This window comes from Ipomoea nil, unplaced genomic scaffold (assembly GCF_001879475.1).
Source record: "Ipomoea nil cultivar Tokyo-kokei standard unplaced genomic scaffold, Asagao_1.1 scaffold1936, whole genome shotgun sequence".
Taxonomy (NCBI): Eukaryota; Viridiplantae; Streptophyta; class Magnoliopsida; order Solanales; family Convolvulaceae; genus Ipomoea; species Ipomoea nil.
The window spans coordinates 111,521-132,203 of NW_017618364.1; the positions used below are offsets into that span (position 1 = coordinate 111,521).

At 34.3% G+C, this 20,683-nt stretch overlaps 1 protein-coding gene across 1 annotated transcript; it reads right to left on the bottom strand.

Annotated features, from left to right (window-relative positions):
* Positions 1-6,963: 6,963 nt before the first annotated feature.
* Positions 6,964-19,964, bottom strand: LOC109146824 (importin-9). Its single transcript, XM_019294488.1, has 33 exons — positions 19,713-19,964; positions 19,377-19,438; positions 19,124-19,216; positions 18,825-18,996; positions 18,517-18,632; positions 17,978-18,064; positions 17,777-17,893; positions 17,535-17,598; positions 17,287-17,429; positions 16,667-16,714; positions 16,514-16,582; positions 15,672-15,747; positions 15,232-15,362; positions 14,961-15,020; positions 14,609-14,678; positions 14,245-14,309; positions 14,105-14,166; positions 13,896-14,019; positions 13,726-13,783; positions 13,489-13,601; positions 13,133-13,210; positions 12,973-13,035; positions 12,774-12,869; positions 12,575-12,684; positions 11,563-11,752; positions 9,355-9,469; positions 8,791-8,903; positions 8,633-8,710; positions 8,117-8,182; positions 7,912-8,043; positions 7,766-7,822; positions 7,594-7,674; positions 6,964-7,494 (listed from the first exon to the last, which is right to left on the bottom strand). Exons 1-33 carry the CDS (start codon positions 19,834-19,836, stop codon positions 7,444-7,446), a joined length of 3,084 nt encoding a protein of 1,027 aa, XP_019150033.1. The 5' UTR covers positions 19,837-19,964; the 3' UTR covers positions 6,964-7,443.
* Between the last annotated feature and the right edge of the window lie 719 nt (positions 19,965-20,683).

Below are 20,683 nucleotides of genomic sequence, written 5' to 3' on the forward strand. Positions count from 1 at the left end.
ATGAACATCTAAAAGTTAGAGTGCAAAGTGACTTTGGTAGACACAAATTTTGAATTTGAAAATTTTAATTAAATGTAGTCAGCACAACAAATAATGTATTTGGCTGCTCAAAAGTATTAGAATTTGTATCTATTAAACTATTACACTAAATGTAATATTACTAAGTGCAAGCTATGTGTATTGTTTAAGGTTTTCAAGATAATATATTTCTTTAGTAAATGCAAGACATGCGTGTTGCTTCCATGGTTGACCAGGGTCACCTTCCATGGTGGATCCTAGTCCAAAACGACATCGTTTTATATCAAATGTCAATTAGTACATCATATTTAATAACATTATAATAGACTATGTTCATAATATTTAATTTGTTCTATATGTCCATAAATCAAACCTTAGTGTCCATAAACACTAAAGTAAATGTACATTATATGCATTTTCATTCACTCTATAGTGAGTTCATAATATTCATTCTATATGTTCATAAAAATAAAGGTTAATGTACATAGACAATATACTATGAACGTATCATGTTTAGTATTCATCGTGTACTATACTCATAATATTTGTTCTATATGTCTATAAACATAAACATTAATGTTGATAAACACTAAACTAAATATACATCAAATGTATTTAATTACATTCACTTTATAGTAGGTTCATAATGTTCATAAAAACAAAGTTTAATGTATGAAAACATTACTATAGACGCATCATGTTTAATAACATTCATCTCATACTATGTTCAAAATATTTAGAGAAAATTTCACTTTTTGTCCCTTGACTATTATAAATGAATCACATTTGGTCCTTGACTATTAAAATTTTCTAATTAGGTCCATTACTATATAATTTATATCACATTTGGTCCTGTCTTCTAATTTCCCAGCCAACTATTGCAGGAAGTGTTGCATTGCTTCTTCCGCAAATGCAAAAATGGATGGTAGGATCAAATGTGATACAAATTACATAGTCATATACTTAATTAGAAAATTGAGAAAATTACACTTTTGGTCCTATGACTATAGGGGCGTGTTAATTTTGGTCCCTGACTTTAAAAACTAACAATTTAGTCCTTTAACTATGTTTTTTTTAGCAGATTTGATCCTTCTGGTCAAATCACCGGTGAATTTTCGCCGGAAAAACATAATCCATTTTAAATTAAATATAAGTTGGGGTAAATCAGTCATTTCATCACCTCCTTCATTGCAGTTGCTTGTCGACTGATCTTCCTCAACCACGGCGACCAGAATTTGAGCAATAATCCATCCAACCCGCTAGGCACGGTGTTGGACCGGGAAACCATAAGAGATGTAGTGTGTTTAATCGCCCAATAATTTGATTATCGCCATGCCCTCACGTGATTTTCCTTCTTCGCCGTCGTCGCCGCCGGTGGTTCACGCTTAGATACACAGCCTGTTGGTGCCGCTCGCCGGAGGGATAGCAGCCGCCGCTTCCATCCTCCTCATTTTCACTTCTTGCTTCCGGAAGATTTCCACACTCAGACCACGTGAACCTCATTTTGGTTCAATCATACACGGCTTTGATTTGTGCAGGGTTGCACTCATTTTCATATTCCAGAATGAGCTACTCTTCGCCGGCGACTTTGATTTGTGCAGGGTTTCACTTTCAATTTCACTCCAGCGACTTTGCCCCTTTTAAAAAGTTAAATTGACCATTTTGCCCCCACTTATATTTAATTTAAAATGGATTACGTTTTTCCGGCGAAAATTCACCAGTGATTTGGTCGGAAGACCAAATCTGCTAAAAAAACCATAGTTAAAGGACTAAATTGTTAGTTTTAAAAGTCATGGACCTAAATTAACGCGTCCCCTATAGTCACTGGACCAAAAGTGTAATTTACTCTTAGAAAATTTTAATAGTCAATAACCAAATGCGATTCATGTATAATAATCAGTGGACCAAAAGTAAAATTTATTTTATCATTTATTCTATATGTCTATAAACATAAATTGTAATGTCCAAAAATCTTAAACTAAATGTACATCATACTATTTCCATTGGACCTAAGCCAGTGGACCAAATGCGATTCAGCCATAGTCATGGACCTAAGCTATCATTTTATAGTGATAGTTGGTTACTAGAGAAAGTAGCTAAGTAGTCAATAGAAAATACGGGTGAAATGGAAATAGGAATAGAATATGATAATATTAAGAAAGAAAGGTATATAATGCTGTGTATTGTATGGATACTAATTAAATTTTTTTTTAAAAAATCATTTAAATAATAGTATTTGTACTAGAAGGTATGTAAGATGGTTTGAATTGATTTTGGTGCAGAAGAAAATTGATAGAAACGAAATCTTGGCGTTTATTAATCATTTAGAGTTGTCATAACGGGGTAACTCGACCCGTATGGCTGGTCTATCATAAGTTGGTTCAAAACGGATTCCAACTTATTTTAAATACAGGTTAAAAAATTGAACCCAATTTATATGTTAGTGGGTTGGGGGCTAAAATAACCAATTTTAATATCTGGAAAAAAAAATTAATAGAAAGAAAATTTTGCCATGACTATTCATAATGCATTCCATCAATTCAGTGTTTTTTTGAATGCTACTGGCATCAATTCAGTGTTTAAACACTCATAATTAATAAAGGAAAATGTTTCTTTATCCACAATTTCACCATCGCATCCCTCTCTAATGTTATTAAGTTAAGGAAAAAGGAAAATGATTATTTCTTCATATTTTAAATCTTGTATATATCATTCATATATGTTACTAAGTTAAAATGGTATATTAAATTAAAAAGTTTGAATAGTCAAAACGTTTTTATTGGTGAAAATCATTTCCAAATCCGCCAATAAAAAGATATGGTGGAAAATGAAGTGGGGTATAACATTTTAAGTTAAATAATCTACTAAATGAAAAAAAAATGAATATGGAGCACATTTTTATTAGTAATTAGTAAAAAGTATGAGGTGTTTGGCAACCAGCTCTTAACTGATAGTGGTTTGAGCTAGTTGAATGATTAATAATTAATTGAGTTAGTTGATGGTTTCATCTGATAGTAGTATAAGGACATAAATAATAATAATAATAATAATAATAATAATAATAATAATAATAATAATAATAATAATAATAATAATAATAATATATTATTATTATTATTATTATTATTATTATTATTATTATTATTATTATTATGTGATAATAAAATAAAAAAGACTAAATAAATATTAATAAACAAAGAACCAAAAATAAAAATTTTTTTAATTAAAAAAAAAAAAAGAAAAAAAAAAGACAAACCTTTATGATGTGGGATCCACATCGAAATGGTTTGAAAATTAGGGGCGCTTAGCTCCTCTACCCCTCTTCTAATAGATGTGAGATTTGATCCCACATTTTTTTTAATTTTCTTTAATTTGATATTAGATCAATGGCTCATATCTCATCCCAAGTTCAAAAAAAAAAATCTCAAAGTAGCATTTTGAAACAAAACACCGCAAAATGCTGAGTTACCAAACATTTAAAATGGCGTTTTGACTTGATCAAAATGCAAAAAATGACTTAGATTAGCCATTTAAAATTTATGTTGTTGTGTAATCTTTTAAATAATATGTATGCATACTAATAACTAGCTCGCCAAAATTAGGTTATATCAAAGATATTATAATACAAAGAACAAATATTAATAGTCAAATTGTTATTGTAATGGAACAATTAAATTTTTCTTCTTATACAAGTGGATATGCATGCCATTTGGTTCAATTGAGTGAAAAAAATATTGTTTAGTTGCAAAATAAATTTAAAAATACCGAATTTCTTTCTTAAAATCCTGCATGTATGGAAGACCTCTATCAAATATCATTCTTTGATATGATTTCTTTACCGAATTTCTTTCTTAAAATCTTGCATGTATGGAAGACCACTATCAAATATATATATATATAGGAAAAATTTCAAATGCGGCGATGTCCTTAGATGCGGCGGTGCGGCGGAATTTCAAAATACACCAATAGGGTTAACAACATGCACCAATAGTGTAAGGAAAACACACAACATTGAAATGTAAAAAAAAAAAAAAAAAAAAAAATACACAACAGACCCAAAAAAAATTTAAAAATACACCATATAACTCACCACACTCCAATAGTGTATTTCCGAACACTGTATGGTGTTTTTTACTCACACCTAATGGTGTGTTTTTTGTGATGCGTACCTAATTTGTGTGTGTTTTTGTGGTGCATTTTCCTAACGGTGATGGTGTATATTTGTTAAACTATTGGCACTGCCACACCTAAGGACATCGCCGCACTTGAACCTCTCTCTCTCCCTCCCTCCCTCCCTCTCTCTCTCTTGTGTGCAATTAACCAGCAAGAATCGCAGACAATTTGATCATGGTTCTATGAAATTATTAATTAAGTCACACAAACACAACACTTAAGAACAAACTACATGAAACAAGCTAGGTTGGCGTGAGTGGCCGTGCACTCTCATCTATTAAGAGAGGTCGGGGGTTTGAATCCCCTCTCGTATGAAAAAATCAATCTAGCTAGCACTTTGCCCCTTAATTGGGCCAGCCCGGTGTAAATGGAGATTAGTCTGAGTATAGTACGGACTTAAAGACAGTCGTTATATTATAGACCGCGGTGCATGTGCACCGCGGTCAAAAACGGCGCCGTTTCTTTAAGTAAAGAAACGGTCCGTCGTTAGAGTTAACGGAGTCCAAAGAAACGGCCCGTCGTTAGAGTTAACGGAGTCCGTTTGTTTGGTGTATTAAACACCAATTGACACTATAGTATATCTAAACCGACACTGCAGTTATATCAAAATGATACTGTAGTTATAGTGAAATGAAAGTGCAGTGTATATAAAATGAAACTGAATAACATTTCACATATTTGAGTGTATATTGTACAATGAAGCTGTAATTATATCAAAATGATCATGTAGTTGTGTTTTAATGAAACTATAGTGTATATAAAATAAAATTGAATAACATTTTCACATATTTGAGTCTATAAATATCGAACGAAACTATAGTTATATCGAAATGAAACTGTAGTTGTGTTGAACTGAAACTGCAGTGTATACAAAATGACACTGAATAATAGAGTTACTTTTTTGCAAAAGGGTACGAAACGGCGGAAACAAACACCGTTTATTTTCATTTAAAAAAAAAAAGACGCGCGGTGCATAATCGATTATGCACCGCGGTGCATGATATAATTTGCCCTTAAAGGTGCATCCTACAGTTAGGGTCTACTCATGACACCTCATGGTCTGACAAAAAACAAACAAACAAACAAATAAACTACATGAATAAACTTCACTTGAATTAGCCACTCACAATAAAGAAGAAATCACGAAGATTCAAAGTAAATATCTCAATTATAACAAGAAAAAAAAAGAGAAACATTTAGAAATTGATCATCCCGAAGCCTTGTTTTCTTCCTTCCCTTATTATATGTTTGAGACCAAACTCCAAGTTTCTTGGTGCGGTTTTCTCCCCAAAACGTACGAAAGTGTCTAAATCTAACTTCACCCTTTATCATTCTTGACCTTTTGAAACGTCAAAATTGCATTTATAACACATAAAACTGACTTATGGCGACAAGGGAAATTAAACAAGTTTCTAAAAATTTGTCTCGTTGCAACTAGTTTAATTTGGGACTTCAAAAATTTGTGCATGATGACTTTCTCGCTGCAGCGAGAATGGCATGTTCTCTAAATCTCAGCGCAAGAAACTTATGCACGTAATTACACATCCTATATATATAGTGGAAACAAAGTGAAAGGCTAAGAAATGTCATCAACCATTTTTTTTTTACAAAGGATTATTGGAAGTGTCAAATTTGTGATAAACTTAGAACAAGGTCAGAATTACTTGACATGACATATATAATTAAAAGATTATGTACTTACATATGTAAATTTATATATGTACCTACATTTAATAGATTAATAGACTATGTACTTAATGCAAAACTGAATGTTGACTACACGGAAGGAAAAGAAGAAAAACAAAAAAGGTTGTGCTAATTTAAATAGAACGACATCGTTTTGGACCGGGATCCATAATGCAAGGTGGATCTTGATCCATGATATAATTTACATTTGTAAAAGATCTAATTCAATTAATAATTTAATTTTTTATAATATTAAGTTTAGTACGGAGTATTAGACTATTAGTATATAAAATAAAATTTATATATTTAGAAACTACATTAAAAGTACTATTAAACACAAAAAATTAAAATTAAAATATAAAAAAAATACTAAAGAAAAAAAAAAAAGTGTTGGTTTGATCTATTAATAGTAAACATAACAATTACACAGGAACAGAGAAAGTATTAATTATTACATAGTAACATGTAAAATACCTTATAAAAACATGAATAATTATTTATTTAATTGTTAGTAAAATACTTTTAATTTTAAATATCAATTTAAAAATTATTAATATTATTAACTATTTTTTGTTGTCGATAATATTTTGAGCTTTTTTTTTTTTAAATGTTACTGGCTCTATTACATTGTAGTATCTGTTCATATACTTTCTCAACCTACTGAAACACAAAAAACCAATAACGCCTCCACTGAGGCTCGTACTCACAACCTTCCAAATGGAAGTCCAACCCAGATAATATTTTGAGCTTTATTCCCTAAAATTTTAATGAATCAGGTAGCTAAATTTTCATTTGATAAGATCAATTTTGATATACATATCATAGTATGATTTTTCACTTTTAGTTCTGAATTTATAATTTGATCAAATTTAGTACTGCTTAAAATCAATCAAATTCAATTCAAAACATCTAAAATAAAATCATTGTATGAACACTCCAAACATTTAGGACATTTGCATTGAACTTCATCGATTTGAAAAAATCGTACATTAAATTTGATCAAATTATTAATAATTAGAGACAAACGTTTCCAAGGTTGAAAATGTAATTTCAAAGAGTATGGGGTAAAAGAATGAGAAGTGGAAGGGATGGGAACTTGGTGTATACTACTGAAACAAGATTTACAGTTGATTCCTGGACTTCAACAATAGTCATCTTCACCAAAGTTTAGCTTAAATTAATGTCGATATACAAATGAATAAATCCAATCTTAGCACCAAACACAATGCACTTCCACCTCCCAGACATAAACGAGCGTCCGAGGTTACAAGAATGTTATCCTACCTTATACACACTTCAATCAGATGAAACTAACGATAAGAATGACAAACCGCCGCTTTACAACCCACAGCCACTCTCTCTCGAGCACAATGGAATTAGAACAATCGAAGAAAAATAAAAAATAAAAATAAAAATAAAAAAAAGTTCTCGAGGTCAAACAATATCAAGGAAAACATTCAGCACAACATACAAGTTGTCATTGATTCGGCACCATCAGAATCGCTTCTTGCTGAGCTTTCAGAATGCGCTGCAATGATGGACAAAGCAAGATTTCTCAAAACGCCCTCAATGATTCAGTACCGTCAGGATTGCTTCCTGTTGAGCTCTGGTTAAGCTCTGCAATGATGAACGATGCAAGATTACTCAAAATGATTTTTCATTTTTTACTTTTCAAGTACTTGGTTTTTAGTCGAAGGATAAGAACTTTGAATGCACCTTTAAAAGATGGTGAAAGAGTGCTTCACTGCTATGACAAAACTTCTGAAGAAAATCTTTAAGATAATTCACCAGATTTATCTACAAACGTGAATGAATGGAAGGTGTCAACGGATACAATTAGCAGTGAACAACATGTCTTCACTGTTGATTTTTAGAAGGGATAGCATACCTCGTTCAGGGGGTCACCACTACAATGAAGGTCGTCATTAAATCCATCATCGTCATCCTAGGAAGTCCCAACATGTAGAACAATGAAACCCCATCAAACTAAGCCCAAAAAAAATGCACAATAAGGATGGAAGAAAATGGTGAAACCTCATTCAAAGCCTTAGCCATTGCATCAAGATACTCGTAAGAGGGTCTGCTATTGGACGTAGAACCAGCTGCAAACAATAGAGCTTCATCCCTTTCAATATCTCCACCTTCTGCTTCCTCCCAGTCATCATCCTGTCACAATAGTTAGGTTTAGAATTCCACCAGCAGTTCGCTTTAATAGCAGAATTACTGAAAGGTTAATCACCTCATCACCATCTACTAAAGCTTGTTCTTGAATTTCAATTAAGGAATCTGCCAATATAGCCAGAATCTAATTTCATCCAGAAAGAAAATTGTTGTTAGACCATTCAATTCAATAGTTCAGGAGAAAATAGAAGATGAGGAAACTGAGGGAATCTACAGTAACTGTGTTGACAAAGTTGTACGCAAAATAAAGAATTCAACAGAGTATATTATCTATTGATCACCAGCCAATCTAGTGTTGTGGTATTATTCAAAGCTTTGTAAATTCTATAGGTTATAGTTCAGGGCCCATGCCTTAAGGGACCAGCTATTAACCGTACAATGATAATATATTTTATATGAGAGATTGTCTCAAGCCAGACGAGGCATGAATTCTTCGTTAGAAGAGTTAGAAAGAAAGGAGGTCAGCATTCTCTATGCCACAATTCTTCAATGAGCTCTAGTCTTAGAAAAAGTTGCAATGCATAACCAAGTGCGGTCCACAGGTGCATCATTGTGACAAACAATGAGAGTGTACCTTCACAGGAAGAGGCATTACTGTCCATTGATCTGGAGCTGTTTTAGCCTTTGAGCGTGTAGTAATCCCAGCAGAAGACTTCAAATTTTACACAACAAATCAGATTTTGACAAGGCTCTGGAGTCAGATAATGTGCTAAGAAAAAATTACAACTGAACCTTAATAAGATGTCCTTGAACATTGATTTTCTCCAACTCAGCATGCCTGGTAGATAGCAATAAAGCCAAAGCAGTTGTTGTCACTTTGATTTGGTAGGCTCCCTGAATTTCCCCTGAATAGCAAAAAATCAATTATTTTCTGAATGCAAGAAAAAACTAAAAAGAAAGAAAACATAAATCTAGACTAAGCCAATCATATAGTATGAGCTAATAATAAACATGGAATGATTTCTCAAAAAAAATTAATAATAATAATAAACATGGAATGATGGATCGGATCCCATTAAGCGTATCAAAAATATTCAAACCAAAATATAGGCTATGCCACCCTAACTAACTGTAAGAGGTGTCGGGAAGACTAGGGCCAGATGCTCGGGTTAAATTTATTTCATTTATAATTTTTCATGAGAAATATGACATCCTTGCACACATGGAGCAATACCTATAAAAAGCAAAGTTGTTATGCCTAATGCAAATGTTACAATGATTGATATCAATATTCAGGCAGTTCAGCAAAGTGTTTCTTGAGACATTTACTAAAATCACCACTTAGCATACACTTGCCTTGCATTTTAGTCCATTCAAACATTAAATAAGCAAAGGAATTATGATGGCCTTCAGCTGGTAGTCCAAGCAACAAATCAATGAATTGTTCAACATGTGGATCACTCATATGGACCTGAATTAAAATTAATACATTTAGTGTTGCCCGTAGCATCTTCATCCTGGCAGCTAGAGAAGCTTTAAAAATGCAAAAGAGAATCAGACAGTTAAATGGATAGGCATTAAAAATCAGTTTGAAAAAAAAAAAAAAGTAAAAAGTAACTGTGTGTTCAACATTTCATATGTATTTTCTGATGCTGGCACATACTTAATAAAGTGATTAGATTTATTTTACAGCTTGTGTATTGTTGAAATTGAGGGATTGATAGGTCTGGCGGGTGGTTATTCACCCGCCAGTTAGGCAGAAGCAAAATATGTGAGAACCAAAGAACAAGAGAATAAAGAGAATATATTATAATGAAATATTACAATAAATTGTTTCTCTATATGTCTATGGACCTCTATGTATTCTAAACTAGATACTAAATTAACCTAATAGGAATAGGAAACTAAGTCCACCCTACTAGGAGTTTCCTAATATTCAATGAAGGTTTCCTAATATTCAACACTCCCCCTCAAGCTGGAACATTAAAGTTCCAAGCTTGGATTAAAACGAGCACTCTACCTCACTCAAAATTACAAATGAAAATTAAATGCAACTAGAGGATAACAGTGCTGAATGGCTTCAGAGGGACAATGCAACCCTTGGAATGAAGGCACCAGGGGCGAAGCTTGTCATGAACATGCTTGGGAATGGAGGCACAAGGGAAAAGACTAACACGAACACCATCACAGCAACATAAGCACTCTAGGACAGATGACTTCAAAGAAGATTACGCTATGTCTGACCCTTCCTTGGGAATGAACACAAAGGCACCAAGAATGGAGCTGAACACAATCCTTGGGAATAAAGACGAAGACACAAAGGACGAAGCTGAACACACCGAGGACGGAATTGAACAGGAACCTCGGGAATGAAGATGAACACACCAATGATAGAGTTGAACATGAACAACCTCCAGATAACACAAGAGAGCGGTAGAGACAAAAAGGGAGCAAAGAATAGCAAAGGATGCAATAGAGCCCATAGTAACGAAGACAAAATAGCAAAGGATGCAATAGAGCCCATAGTAACAAAGACAAAATAGCAAAGGATAACACACCGATTGTACTCCCCCTTACTTGAAACATGGGAAATAATCAAAGGTCTTTATAATAGTGCTGAAACTGAAGGCCCATGGGATAAGGCATACCGGAGATAAGAAACAAACACGGTTATACCAAAACACAAACACCATGGGGAGAAGTTCGGCAACAAATTCAAAAAGAACCTTCAAATTTCACCAAAAAGTCGAAAGAAAGGCGAAACAAACATCTGGAAAATCCCGCCGGAGGTAGACTCACGCGCCGGCGCGTGACGGCGGCGGTGGCGCGTGAGGTCGACGGTGGAGGAAAGCGATAAAATTTTCCAGATATGGTCGCAAGAGGGAGAGGAATCCATTGGTGTAGGAGGTGAGATCACAAAATCACCGGAGAAGAGGAGATCTGGCCGGAAAATGAAAGCACTCCCGATGATGGTGGTGGCGCGTGCGGCGGCGGATGGCGGCAGGATTTCAGGCGAAGGCTCGCGATGAGATTTTAAGGGATCCTGTGGTGAAAGATTTAGAGAACAACCACAAGACACGTCGGAAAAGGAGAAAACAATCACTGGTTCGCCGGAAATATTGGAAGAAAAATAACTTAGGAAAGTAGGCTCTGATACCATGTTGAAATTGAGGGATTGATAGGTCTGGCGGGTGGTTATTCACCCGTGGAAGTAAAATATGTGAGAACCAAAGAACAAGAGAATAAAGAGAATATATTATAATGAAATATTACAATAAATTGTTTCTCTATATGTCTATGGACCTCTATATATTCTAAACTAGATACTAAATTAACCTAATAGGAATAGGAAACTAAGTCCACCCTAGTAGGAGTTTCCTAATATTCAACATGTATCATCTAGATATCCCAAAAAACCAACAACATTATTATAATTTCAAATTGCTTTGAATTTGTGAAAATTGAGTCTAAAAATTTGAGGAAATACGTCAACAAGTTTATATGGACTAAAAAGAAATGTAGATTCTACAGAGGAAGCGCAAAAAAATATATTAGTAAGAATACCAGTCTGGCAAAAATAAGCAACAATGAACTCTTGAGTGCAGAAATTTCGCAAGATTGCATGCGCCTCAAAAGTGCAGCAACTAAGTCTCTGATGTGATGTGCCATTTGCGAAGGGAGGTGCAAAATAAGTTGCAGAATGTAGCTCCCAACAAAAAGTGAGACTGAACTTTCTAGATCAGGATTCAAAAGCCTGCATCCATGACCCAAGGTTATCAAAAATTCCAAGAACATATCATTGATAGTGGTTTGAGACAAGACCACTCCAACTCTACCACACACCACAACCAACTTGTACATATTTATTAAGTTCAAAAGTAAAGACTGTAAAAGCCATTGTTGTAAAAGAGGTGATATTCATATCCTCTTATTTTTATGATTCTAGAAGTTCAAAAGTCATTGGATCAGTTGAAGAGTCAAGCCCCATAGTTAACACGTCATAAAGTGATGAGACACTCAATACCTATAAATACTTATGCTCTTGTAATCATTTGAATAAAGCAATCTGTCTATTATCATATCTCAGCTCTTCCTCTCTGGTTATTTCTCTTTCGCCCATTAGTAGCTTCAGCATTACTAGTTGGTGTTGGCCCTTCGTCCTAGCCGACCTTAAAAATCTTATTATTCTTAACAGTAAAAGGATTCTCTGTCCACATCTTTAGTTAAACATATAATACAACTATATGAGAAAATGAGTACTTAGAATTTCATCTATGCTCCATATCACAAGGAAATTTTTGTTTATGGCTTTACGCAACCATATTTGATGGTTAACATGTCTTGCAGAGACATCTAAGCAGCAGCATTTCATAAGGCATTTTACTTCACACATTGAGAGGTGTAAGAGTAAGACTCACGGTACAGGGCATAAGAACCAAAAGTTCACAGATTCAGCTTTAATTGTTAATCAGTTCTTATTGGGAAGGGAGAGTGGGGGATAAAAAGCACTTCCCTGAGCATATTTTGTTATCAACACTATGCTTGGAAGAATGAGATAATAGAATGATAAACACACCTTGAAGTTACATCAAGCAAGCATTTCATTGTGAATCCAGGATCACCACCCCATCCAAGTAAGTCTTGCTTTCCACCATAGACAAGAGCAGCTAAGCACTGGGTTGCATTCTAATTTACAAAAGCAACATCAACAGGTTATTTTTAAATCTTAAGTCAAACAAAACATATTAACATTTAACGAATGGAGAAAGAGGAACCTGCATTTCACTATGATCATCACTTTGGAGGATTATCCTAATAACAGGATCAAATGAAATGTCATAAATAGCTTTGATGACATCTTTTGGTGCATTCTGAAAATGTTAAATAAAGAATCATCAATATTAGGAAGTAGAACATATACTTCTGCATAAATGTAAAGTAATAATAATGCCACTACCAAAGCACATAGCTAACCTTCAACAACATTGCTAGAAGATCTAGTGAACCAGCTACTAAACCTTCAGACTGCTGTTGTGGCTAATAAATGCCAACAAGTTTTAGAAACATCAAATTAACATTAATGATTAATCCCCAAATCACTCATAAGAAATCTGTAACAGATTACACATCATACTTTAGTTAGCACTGGCCCAACAAAAGGTAAAATTCGAGAAACCAACGGTTGTATGCAACCAGGAGCATTTTTTATTGCCTGCAATAGCAATAGCAAATAGTATTAGAACTGAAGTCTGCATAGTGCACAATGCTTATAGGTGCACCGATAGCAGAAGTCAAAATAAAGTATAGTACCAGTAATGTTGAGAACTTCAACAGAAAAGGTCAGAAGAGAATCAGATCAAAGGCAAGGGGCTATAGGTTTCATCACAATTAGATTACAAGATTTCATTTCAGTAACACATAATTCATAAATGCAGTAAACTGATGATGACAACAGAACTATTTTTAATAAATAAGATTATAAAAACCAACCTCCAAAACCTCAAGAGCATCAATGCTGGCAAAAGGGTCTGAAACATGTGAAGCCCACACATTAAGGATGATAGGAGAGAGAATGGGTTCCACTGATGGCAATAGTTCAGGACCTACAATAGAGCATAAAAACATTTTAAAAATCTCTTACAGAAGTTGACATTTGAGAAAATATCATAAATAGTAAAGCTAAGCACCAAGTCAGCATAGACTACAATTTTGGGCATGAGAACTAACCTGCCTTGACAGTAGCCTGTAGTGTCTCAAGCACCAGATGCATTGTTTCATCAGATGCCTAGGAAGCCAGTAGATAGAAGGTAAGAAGATTAAATCCAATTAATCTGAAAGACGGACCCAAAAAACGAAGGAAAAAACACTAATAATAAATTTCACTCAAGAGTACATACATGTTTAAGAAGGTCTGTAAGTGATGAAAACAAATCCATAATATGTGGCTGAAGAGTTCCAGTGTCTGCATCAAGTAAAAGCTGGGAAAGTGCTCGACAAGCGCCTACCTTTACAGGGGGAGGCCTATACATATTAATTATGAATCTATTAACATTCCAAATGCTGAATTTCTTTTACCTGGAATGTACACAAAAAATTAGGTTCTTACACATCCATGCCAATTGCCTTAACAGCAGCATACAGAAACTGCTGAATAATTCCCTGGTTGATCTGAATAGCATAAACAAAAAAACTTTAGCATAGAGCCAACTCATGGTTTTAATATCAGAAGTTAGATGTAATCATTACCACAGAGGAAAATTTAGCAATGGATGAAAACATACGAGCATAAAGGAAGGGATATTCATTAACCCCTGAAAAGGAAACATAAAGCACATTATGGAGGAAAAAAAAAAAAAAAAACCAGCATTTAAGAACTACACCCTCCCCCCTCTGCCCCCCGCCACCATCACCTCCCCCTCCCCCTCCCCCCCCCCCCCCCCCCACCACAAAAAATAAAACCTGAAAAGAATAGAAAATGAAAAGAAGCAAAAGAAACTTTCTTCATCCTCTTTCTCCCTATGAAAGTACATCAAGTTAATTCTTCCAATCACACGTCATTTCCCAATTAGACATGCAAGAGAAATTCAAATTGATCTACAAAAGAATTTACCAGTCACCATGTCTTCTGTAAGAACTTTCTCCAAAATATTTCCTAATCTAGCTCTGGAAATCCCAGAAACCTGGAAAAGGATTAACTATAAGATGTATGAAATAATGCTTTCATATAAAGACAATGAAAAAGGTCAAACCCAATGAGCAAGACTTCTACATCATGGCATTGCCAAGGAAGGAAGACAGCACTTTTATGTTGTTTCTTTTTCCTTGACATGTTTTTTGTTTCTTTTGGTCCAGAATATAGATGTAACAAAATAGGGCAGGGAAATATGAGAAAGAATATCCCGCCCAAAAAGTTAACTGTCTCCCAGTTCTTTAACACACTACAGATTATACATGGCATTAACCTCTGCTTCAAGTAATTGTTCTGACACTGAAGCCAAAGCAAAAAGGGTAGCCTCCCGAATCTGCAAATTAAACAAATAAATGTCAAAATTACAACAAGAGAGCGATTTGAATAGGAATGCCAATCACCTAAAGACAAATAACTAATAAGCACCACTAAAGGGTGATTCAAATAATAATAACAGTCATCAGGCAAGTTTATCACCTAAAAACCAGATAAACATGAACAAAAGTAAAGATTAATTTGAGCTGAAACAGTGTCTTTCCACTTACTCTCCACCAAACGATGGAACCAGCAGTTTTCTCCTGCTGCGACTCATTAATTCGATTCTCTGCAGATTCAAGTATAGCATCTATTCCCTCTGCACCACAAGAATGAATGACCTCTTCCAGTAACAGGGCACCTGAAATCAATGTTCTTATAAAAATATATCTGCAAAGGAAATAACAGAACATGCACAATCTAGGACATATTACCATGTTAGTGGTTAGTATATTGAATTGTAAAACTCTTAAAATATAGTAATTCTTATGTGCATGATATCTAAAACATACCAACCATAATTGTTGAAGATGCGTAAACTTGGAAGGAAGAAAGTTTGAGTATATTATCACAAACGAATACTAATGAATAACTGTCTACTTCGTTTGTAATTATAATCAAACATGAAGATCTATCTTAACTTCTGAGTTCTGATCCCTAACAAACTTACCAGAAGCTCGACAACTATAGGTATTATCCTCCTCATCAGCAAGGAATTGATTAGCATCCATCAACCATGTGTGAGCCTAGATTAAACAACACAACATGATAAATACAGAAAGGAAATAGAAAATCAAAAAGTCACTATTTGGTAGCAAATAGTAAATGGGCATCCACTATTCTGCAGAAAGGAAATGCTCCTTACGATGTTGAAAAAGAGAAAAGCTAGAGAATAGGGTGTCAAATAACTGCAAGTGTGTACATTTATGGAGTTGGGTGCTGTTAATAAAGAAGAATATTTTAGAAATGACTGTCTTACATCCTTAAATGTTTAGTAGCGAGCACAAATTAGATTTTTCTTATTAGCCACCCTTTTACTTTTTCACCCAAAAACCTGTAATTTTAAGCTCTACTTGGCCTATCAATACAAAACAGTCCACACTCAACTTCTGAATAACACCCAACATAGGCATATGGTTATCTAAGGTGGACTCCCTTTTAAGTAGATAAGTAGATGTCAAAGAAAATGAGAGAAATAGCACAGAAAGAGAGGGAGAGAGAATCAACCAGGCGTTACAAGAAACATGAATTTAATTCAACAATAATAAATACATTAAAAGCTCTAGGTTCTAGTGTTGAAAAAAGAACCTTCAGTCAGTACTTATCCAGGTATTGTACTGCTAAAATTTTACCAACACATGCAATGCACATACTAAAAACTTAAAATGTATAGTTCTCTCTCTCTCTCTCTCTATCTATCTATCTATCAAGCATACATATGCACATATATATACACCCACTCATATATCTATATATACACAAAACAAAACAAAATAAAAGGCTTGTCATTACCTGCTGCTCTGTTATCTGAAGAAAAGCAATGGCACAGTAGACCAACTCCTTCATGTTATTTGCAATTACCTAAAATACACTTCAGTTAGCACATCATACTGCATTTCAGTATATAAAAAATGACAGAAAGCTAAAGAAAGTTTTGGAACACACCTTTACAAACCTTTTACTGCCCAAAATAGTCAATAGGAACTCAAATAACTGTTTAATCAAACATGTGGAAAAAAATTAATAATAATTTCAGATTGCCAAAAACAGAATACAAGTTAGAAACATGTAGAAGCGGGCAAAGGCAAAGGCATTTTTGCCAGCTGCATGTCTACCAGTATAAGTCATCATGTAGGACACTGATAATAATATACTATATAATCACATTAGGTTCTAAGACTATTCCAGACAATGAAGGGTTGATTAAAAAAGAAATGAAAATTGTAGCAATACTTAAGGAAAAGGAAATTATCATGTCCTGGCAGCTCCAGAGTCCAAATCAATAATTCAATTTTCTTTTTTAAATCCATCATTCTAACTTTTATGTGAAAAAAATAAAAAAAGATTTGAAGAAAAAAGATATTCCTACTTTCTATATCCCAGTGCTGTACTGATAAAAAGTTTGTTGTTGTAAGTATAAAGTTTATGCTTTCTGAAAGCATTTACTGTCTACAGGTATGAAGAAAAAGTTAAAGTTCAAAATGCTCTCTTCCAATGCAGGATGTCATAAAAATTGATTAAAAAGTGGTTACTGCTACACTACAGAACCCCTGAGGCTTTCTTACCTGGATGACAAATGATTCAAGGCTTTGTTCTGCACCATCAGAATCATATCTTCCATCATATGGATCATCTACACCCTCAATTGATGCTTGTGTGTACACTCGTAAAGATGATACAAATGTCTGCCATAGTGGTCCTAGAATAACTGAAAATGCAACATGGTTAAATACAGTATGAACTGGCAAAGAAATGACAACTATTGTTTCTTCATATACTAACAACACCTAAAAGAATGATTTGGCGTGCTTACCCATAAACTGACTTTCCATAAGGCCAGGGAAATTTTGGACAGACTGATTCAAGCACTTTAAAACCTGAAGTATTCAGGAAGATGCCTCACTTAGAATAAAAATGAAACAAGTAAAAATTTTCCAAACATGCAAATGAATTTAATGTAATAACTAAATTCAGGTGAGCACTATGCCACTACACCAAGTCCAGCATTCTAGAGGATTTAATTAATTTAATAAACTACAGCATGAAAAGCATCACCTCCATTCTGATGCTCCAATCCTCCGGATCTTCAGATGGCACGGGCTGTTCTAGAATGGAAGAGAACTGATTGATCCAGGGTTGAAGCATGGGTAACATCAAAGTAGTTGTCTCGGTCTGAGAACACATTAAGTGTTTGTCATATAACAAGTCAATAGCTGCATTTCACCAACTTAATAATTTCAGACAGCAAAAGCACACCTTGTACACACCACTGATTGTCCCCAACATGGCAATACAATCATAAACTATAGAAAGGGCCTTTGTGCGAAGAGCTTTGTCATAAATCTGCAGTACGAGGGACATTTAGAGAATTAGAAGAAAAGTGAAAAAAGAAGATTAGATGATATAAAAAGGAATAGAGGTTCTGGCATAAATAAATAAATAAATATAAAAGCACAAGAACTTGGAAACTCTTTCCCTAAAAACTTTTCAGTCACCTAGCCATTAGTTTAAAGAATAGTTTTGACCAGCGTCACTTTTAATGCATCATTTCTTGCTCCTAGCAGTGCCATACTTCTACATTTTTCTTTACTTTTCCTTTTAATGTTTTCACTTTTTTTTTTGTTTTTCTCTATGGGGAAGAGGGTATAATGAATAGGATTCCATCTTCTTGCAACCAACCTTTTCTGCCTTCTTTATTGTTTCTCTTAAATTAAAACAAACACTTATAAATTTAATCTCCAAGTACATTCAACTAAACTTGAAAGAAAGAACTAAAATAGTAGAATTAAATTAACCTGAGGAGATGATACAATTCTGTGCAAACATGGGAACAAAACAGGAACAAGTTGTGGAACCATCTTATCATCCAAATCTGCGGAAAGAAGAGCCAAGCACCTCAATGCTCCGTGCACTGCATAACACCACAATCAAGTTTTTATCTTTAATTATTTTGAGAAGCAACTATAAAATTCCGTAATAAGTAAGGAAATATTGACAGTCTAACCAACATCACTTGCCAAGTAATACATTAAGAAAAATCCAGATAGAACATGTAATGTATTTCAATGCTAGACATCATTCATAAACTATACCAGGTACTTACCGGCATTCATGCTAGTTTGGTCCACAATCCAATTTATTAGAGTTGGTAAGAGATCAGGCCAGTCCTCTGGCCAATCATAATGTGCAATAGATGCTACAGCCATACTTATTGCAGTGCACACTTTTCTGTGAGGATCATCTAGCAATGTGGGGAGTAGACGACGAATAGCTTCCTGATAAAAGTGAAACAACATAATGAATGAAACACCTTCAGATAAAGAATACCACAACTCTTGTAAACTGAAAACACTAAGTGTCATCCAATTAAATACAATTATTTAATAATAAGAAAAAGAATACCTTTTCATCACTTGAAACAACTGGATGCTCAAAGTCCGGTTCATCTTCCTGCCAGTGTTTCTTTATAAACTGCTTTAGAAGAACTGCAGCTAAGTTATATTGTTAAGTCTCACAAAGAAAAATGAAAAGAATACTAGTAATAAACCATAATTAAGAGGCAAACTTCATACAAGGCATAATACTTTTAGACATTCCTATAAAATTCAAAATTAACACTACTATGTGAAATTCAACAACAATAATGAAAGGATATTTGGCGCAATCCCAAAGGAAGCTCCCTGCTTGCAGCAACTCTTGACAATGCGCCTCCAAAACCTTCCATCACAAATAGAGCAAAGACATTTAGTTAACTAACTTTATTCACGAAGTAAACATAACAAAAGCTCTATTTTAGCAAAAGATTAATTGTTTCCAATTCTCATCCAAGTTAATACTTTGAGCTTACTAAGTTCTGAATTAGTTTCTCTAGTTTTTTTTTCCTCAAGCCTAATTTAGAATGATCCAGTTCCGAAAATTGGGAAAATTACAACTCCATTATTCACTTCTCCATCTGACAATCAATCCTCGACGACGGAAGGCATAAAATTACCTGGTTGAAGGGAAGCTTGTTTAAGAGAGGTTTCGGCGAAGGATCGGACTTGGTGATTGGGGTCCAGAGTGGCATTCAAGCAGTTGATAAGCCATTGTTGATCTTGATCCACTGCGTTCTCCATTCGAATTTCAAGCTCCGATTGCCGGGCCGTTCTGTTCTTGCGAATGAGCGGTCTTCGAAATGGAGTGGAGAGTGGAGAAGCGTTTGAGCAAAAAAGGAGGGAGATGGGTTTTGTAATTGGAGTGGTTTATAGTGTTGTGATTAGGGTTTTGTCAGGGGTCAAAGGTTTTATAGTACGCGCCTGGCCGGGTTCGGACAACGGTCCAGACCACTTTGCCATTTTTTAGTCATTTTCCTACTAACTTTTCTACTTTCTACGGTTCTATACTTCTATGCTACGGTATACCGTGGACCCGGGTCCACCTACCATGTATCCGAGTTCACTTTGTAAGGTGGATCCAAGTTCAAAATACACAATTTATATATTAAGGGTGTGTTTGGTTATTGGCTGATCAGGCAAATTTTAATTGATTTGACCAAATTTGGCTGTTTGACTCACCTGTTTTGAAGTGTTTGGTAAATGGCTGATTAGCCTTAATTGATTGGGTCAATAAGTCAAAAATTAAAAGGCTAATGGATGTAGCTTTTTGGATCAGCTGGTCGGAATCAATTGTATATTGACTATTTTATCTTTAAGAATCAATGTGATTTGCTTTTAAATGGGTGGTGGGTTTATCATTTTATAATAATAATAATAATAATAATAATAATAATAATCTATATCTATATCTATATATATCTATATATCTATCTATATACATATAAAAGCCATAGGGATTCAGCCAATCGGATTTCAGCATTTTCCCGCCCAAGAAAAACGCAGCGTTTAGATTTCTTTTCTTTTTTTCGTAAAGTGTTTAACCAATCAGAGAGTAGGTGTCAGACTATATTTGTAGGGGAGTGGCCTA

Coding starts and splice junctions, on each gene's coding strand:
- LOC109146824 (XM_019294488.1), bottom strand. CDS start 19,836: ATGGAGAACGCAGTGGATCAAGATCAACAATGGCTTATCAACTGCTTG. Junction 19,217..19,376: donor TTCCTTTGGGATTGCGCCAA/ATATCCTTTCAT, acceptor TAACAATATAAC/TTAGCTGCAGTTCTTCTAAA. Junction 14,167..14,244: donor TTGCTAAATTTTCCTCTGTG/GTAATGATTACA, acceptor TATGCTATTCAG/ATCAACCAGGGAATTATTCA.